This window comes from Triticum dicoccoides, chromosome 7A (assembly GCF_002162155.2).
Source record: "Triticum dicoccoides isolate Atlit2015 ecotype Zavitan chromosome 7A, WEW_v2.0, whole genome shotgun sequence".
NCBI classification, from domain to species: Eukaryota; Viridiplantae; Streptophyta; class Magnoliopsida; order Poales; family Poaceae; genus Triticum; species Triticum dicoccoides.
In genome coordinates this window covers 89,839,499-89,844,140 of record NC_041392.1, presented here as the reverse complement: position 1 = coordinate 89,844,140, position 4,642 = coordinate 89,839,499, and the positions used below count along the sequence as shown (strand labels likewise).

Sequence of the window (4,642 nt, the reverse complement as noted above, 5' to 3'; positions counted from 1 at the left end):
TGGGCTTTGGGCCAAAGGCCTACTAGCAAAATTCCAACAATACCAATTTCTATTACATCTCCCAAAGTGAGCTAGGCTCGCTTTCTCACCGAAAATTACATGTTGTAAACCGGCAAGTGAAACGGTCAAAACAGCACGAGCACACTAGAAAATACATACATACTTTAAGACTATCATGTTTATACATTTTCATGGCTCTTTTCAGACAGAAAGAGAGAAATCGAACAAGGACGTATGGAGACGGAGGAAGCAATGTGAAGGAAACGATAGGATCATCTGACGCGTCAAACCGGTACCAGTTGGAGTAACAAATTACTGAAGTCTATCCAGTGGAGCCAAACCATGCTAGATACTGCGGTAAATTATTAAGACTGGAACCAACCAATGTCGGGCCATGTGTAGAAACTAGAAAGGAACAATTAACCATAGTCAAATCCGCGGGGAATGTTCTCGCAGGCTGCTGGTTGATGAAGCAACCAAACCAATTGGAGTTGAATAATGGCCCCAATTTCATGAAGTACACGTGCTCAACATTTTAACAACCACGGAGCTAGCTTTTGTACGTACGCGTATTCTTTCTTTGTACTCGTTATAGTTTATGGTTTATACGTGCTCATCATCTCAACAAAGCTTAAAGCAGCTGTCGCTGTACACGCCTAGCTAGTGTACTACATATACGCCACACTAAGTGTGCTTCTGACTCCTCACTTCACTCCTCAGTCTTCACCATCTACTCATCGATCACCACCAGTGTATCTCCATCTCGCTGGAAAGCCTCCATACCTGTAAAAGATTCATTAGAATGGCGGCGGAGTCTGCCTGGTGCTGGCCGTGGCTCGGCTCCGGCGCGGCGTGTTTCCTCTTCTTCAACGTCGTCGTCGGCGCCGTGGCCGTCTTGTCCTGGGCGCAGGGCGGCGACGCGCAGGTGGCTAGGCGGAGGAGGCTCACCCGGAGCGCGTCGTCCATGGTCATGGAGCGCCTCCGCTCCATGTCCGTCTTCGCCGCCTTCCACTCCGTGCCCGAGCACGACTACGACAGCGGCCTCACGCCGCCGGCGTCGCCGTCGCAGCTCCACCACGTGCAAGAGTACTACACGTCGTCGCAAGAAGAGGGAGGAGAGGAGATCAGGCACGCGGTGAGGCCAGAGCCGACCCTGCCGGCCGGAGAAAGCATGACGGCAACGGTGGCTCCGTCGACACAGAGTGCTCCTGGTGCAGCAGCCGAAGCGGGACTGCGTTCAGCGGCTTCGATGTCAGGGAGCGACAAGGCAGGAGCAGAGACGCGGACGGAGACGTCTAGATCATAGTTTTAAATAGCGCGCTAAGCATCTTAGCGGCGGACCTCTTTCAAATGCTATAGCGTGCTATAGCGGAGCTATAGCGCGCTATTTAAAATGTTTGTTAATTTGTTTGGACCAAAGTCTCTTAGCGCAAGACCTTTTGTAAACGCTATAGCGTGCTATAGCGGAGCTATAGCGGGCTATTTAAAACAGTGGTCTAGATGCTTGGGAGACGCGTGCACAGCAGTAGCGTTAGCGTTCCGGCAGCGAGACGCGCCGGCGCCGGAGCCAACGCCAGCCACGGCGGCCGCCAAGGGTGCTACGACGGAGAAGCTGAGGAAGCGGGAGCCGGCGAAGGTGGCGGAGATCGTCGAGCGGCGCGCGTACGCGGAGGTAGAAGAGAAGGCGGAGGTGAACGCGCGGGCCGAGCGGTTCATCCGGCAGTTCCGGGAGGAGCTCAAGCTGGAGCGCATCAAATCCATGCTCAACCAGAGCGCCGCCGCCGCCGCATCGGCACGGTAGCTATTGCCGTTCATGGTTCGCCGGCGCATCGCGACTGCTCTAGTGCCTTTTCTAGTTTTGTTAGCGTGGTCTACTAGAAAATGTTGGTTTCTTTGTTTCGATCTATATGTATGCTTCCCTAGGCGAGTTGAAAACACAACCTTTTTCTTTCTCTCTCTCTCTCTTTAACCTTTCTTTCTCTCGCTCTGGTCCCTGTGAGTTCTTTTTCCGAACTCAAAGGCAAAAGCATCGTCCCATGATATAATAGCGTTTTTGACACTATATTCTTATATTATTGGGTGGAAGAAGTAGTATATAAGACAATTGTCGACTAGGTTAACTACGGAAGAACATTGCGAACACACTGGCCGTCACGATGGCAGGCACCACCATTACGAACTGGCTAAGAATAAAGATCTCACACACACCACCGAGAAGAAACACCACCGTCAAGGATGGTTATCACTCGTATGTAACTCTAAATTTATCTTCAGTTAATGATCATGGATGAAATCCTCACCGTGTACGCCACACATGGATCCATGCCAAACGATCGACCACACACGTCAACAACAACACAACTCTAAGGGCCAATTCTTTTGGGCTTATGAGTAGTTATGGAAATAAGCTAGCTGCTCCCTTCTCAACTTATTCTAGAAGCACAAACTAAAATTTTATTCTAAAAAACTACTACTTAACTCTTAATGGCCTCTAGAATAAACAAGGGAGGGGACAACTTATTTCCACAACCAGCCCATAGGCCTCAAAAGAACTAGCCCTAAGTTCGAATGCCAAGCCATGAGAGATAAATATGCAAATTTGGCATCGCAAAGGGCTGCCGAGCTAGACCACCCCTCACTTTTCAGCATCACCATCCGAACCCTGCCATCGCAGCTCCGACTCCTCGGCAAACATACCACCACGATCCTGGCAAAAGTCGAAGAGAGTACAACAACCTTGTTGTGACCCTGAACTCACTCATTACCATCATCATTGCCACACAAACCGCCACTAATAGGCAACAACTGCCATGAACCACAAATCCCTTAGGCGAGAACCATCTCCAAGACGATGCTGCCAATAGGGAACATGCGACCAAGCATAGCTTATAGCACTGCCATTGTCCGATCCGAAAAGACCCGAATATAGGGTTTGGCATGTGGTATTTCAGGTAGGGAGGAGAGAATGACAACCCCGACGCATCCCATCACAGTATTTTTTAACACAATCATCCAAGTTTTTATTGATAGTCACCTTAGGAATACATATAGGATGATAGGGTTGGCCTAACCAAATGTGGGTTCCCCGAGCCAGCGATAAAGCATGCCTAGCTAAATTGTGAGCTTTATAATTCGTCAACAAACTCACATGCCCAAACCCATGATAAGTCAGCCCATGTGGTACAACACCTCCATCTCCCACCCCACTAGATATGGCAACCCCCACACAACTAAGACGCTAGAGAGAAAATCATACCTATCAGGCATCAACCACGAACCCAACAAATGACCCGTCCTCCAGATATCCTCGATACAGACCAAGAGGTCGTTGGCAGAGGGGAGCTGCTGAAAGACAGCACCCGGCTAAGGGGAGACGCTGGAAGGCGGCATTGGAAAGGCTCGGCTCCCCTGGTCGCCGCTAGGGTTTCTAGTCGCCCGTCTCCAGAGGGAAAACGATTCGGGTACACTGACGGAATAATTCATGGAATGCACAGTTGCATCCTTACTCTAACTGAAGGCGCTTCAACTTATAGGAGCTAACCCGACCTCAGCTCAGCTCACTCAAACTCGACTCTGTTTGCGTTCGAAGGTGAAGTTGGTATAAATTCCATACTGATCTCATTAAAGTTACAGTCCTGCAGATTTTAAGCAATTCCGCTCTTCCTTTACACGAACACACTAAACTTCGCACCAAGTTTTCTTTCTCTACATGTACAGAGTCCAGGTGCCCGAAGGCACACCTGGACTATCCTGTAATGGAGCACGCTGACATATCTCGCCCCCTCGAACAACAGGGGCTCGTCACCCGGGCCAAGCGAGATCTTCAGATTTTCAGCAGTTCTGGCGCTCTTTCTTGCCCGTCAAACACAAAGGTTTTATTCATCTACATGTACGAGTCCAGGTACCCGTTGGCGTGTACCATCCTATAATTCAGCAGGCTGGCGTAGACGCGGTCGCACACCCCCACGAACAGGGACTCGTCGTCCGGGCTGAGCGAGATCCCGGAGATCTCGCCGAAGAAGTCAATCTCCTGCCGCTTCCGGTAGCACTCGGCGGCGCTGTAGACGTGCACAAAGTCGGCGGGCTCGGAGAAGAGAAGGAACCGCCCGTCCGAGGAGTAGCGGATGCACCGGATTGCGCCGATGTTGCCCCTCAGGACCGCGAGGGAGGTCGACGGGTTCCGGATGTCCCACACCCGGCAGGTCTTGTCCTGGTTCCCGGTTGCGAAGGTGACACCGTCCGGGTGCCATGCTGAGGCAAATGAGTAGTCCAGATGGCCAACTAGGGTAGAAGTTACCTGCACACAGGAAAGAAAAATTGAATACTGATCTGTCCAGATAACACAACACAGTCACGATAATGCCTTCAAAACAGTTTTCTTCCTTCACAAAAGAGGCAAGGCCTCTTCCTGTTTTATTGATAAAGATGAAACATCAAGGGCAGAGCCCTATGCAATAATAAAAACAATCAGAAGGTGAAACGCAAAAGAAAAACTAGGACATCATTTGCAATTAGTCTTGTTTGCCACAAACTTCCAACTTCCTGGTTCCACTTTGATCTTTCCAAAGAGGATCACCAGCATAGTTGATTTATGATTGAAAACACCGGCGTTTCAAACTAGGCATTGCACCAGGATATAGTA

General features: G+C 50.1%; 2 protein-coding genes across 2 annotated transcripts in view; one reads left to right on the top strand and one right to left on the bottom strand.

Annotated features, from left to right (window-relative positions):
- The first annotated feature begins 730 nt into the window (after window positions 1-730).
- On the top strand, window positions 731-1,922 carry LOC119333174. Its single transcript, XM_037606167.1, has 2 exons — window positions 731-1,297; window positions 1,493-1,922. The coding sequence occupies exons 1-2, from the start codon at window positions 803-805 to the stop codon at window positions 1,799-1,801; spliced, it is 804 nt and encodes a 267-aa protein (XP_037462064.1). The 5' UTR covers window positions 731-802; the 3' UTR covers window positions 1,802-1,922.
- Window positions 1,923-3,572: 1,650 nt separating this feature from the next.
- LOC119328702 (uncharacterized WD repeat-containing protein C2A9.03-like) overlaps window positions 3,573-4,642 on the bottom strand; it is an 8,460-nt gene continuing 7,390 nt past the window's right edge. Inside the window, exon 10 of the mRNA XM_037601675.1 lies at window positions 3,573-4,297. Coding sequence (XP_037457572.1) covers window positions 3,884-4,297 — 414 coding nt within the window. The 3' untranslated portion in view covers window positions 3,573-3,883. The remainder of the gene's footprint in view (window positions 4,298-4,642) is intronic.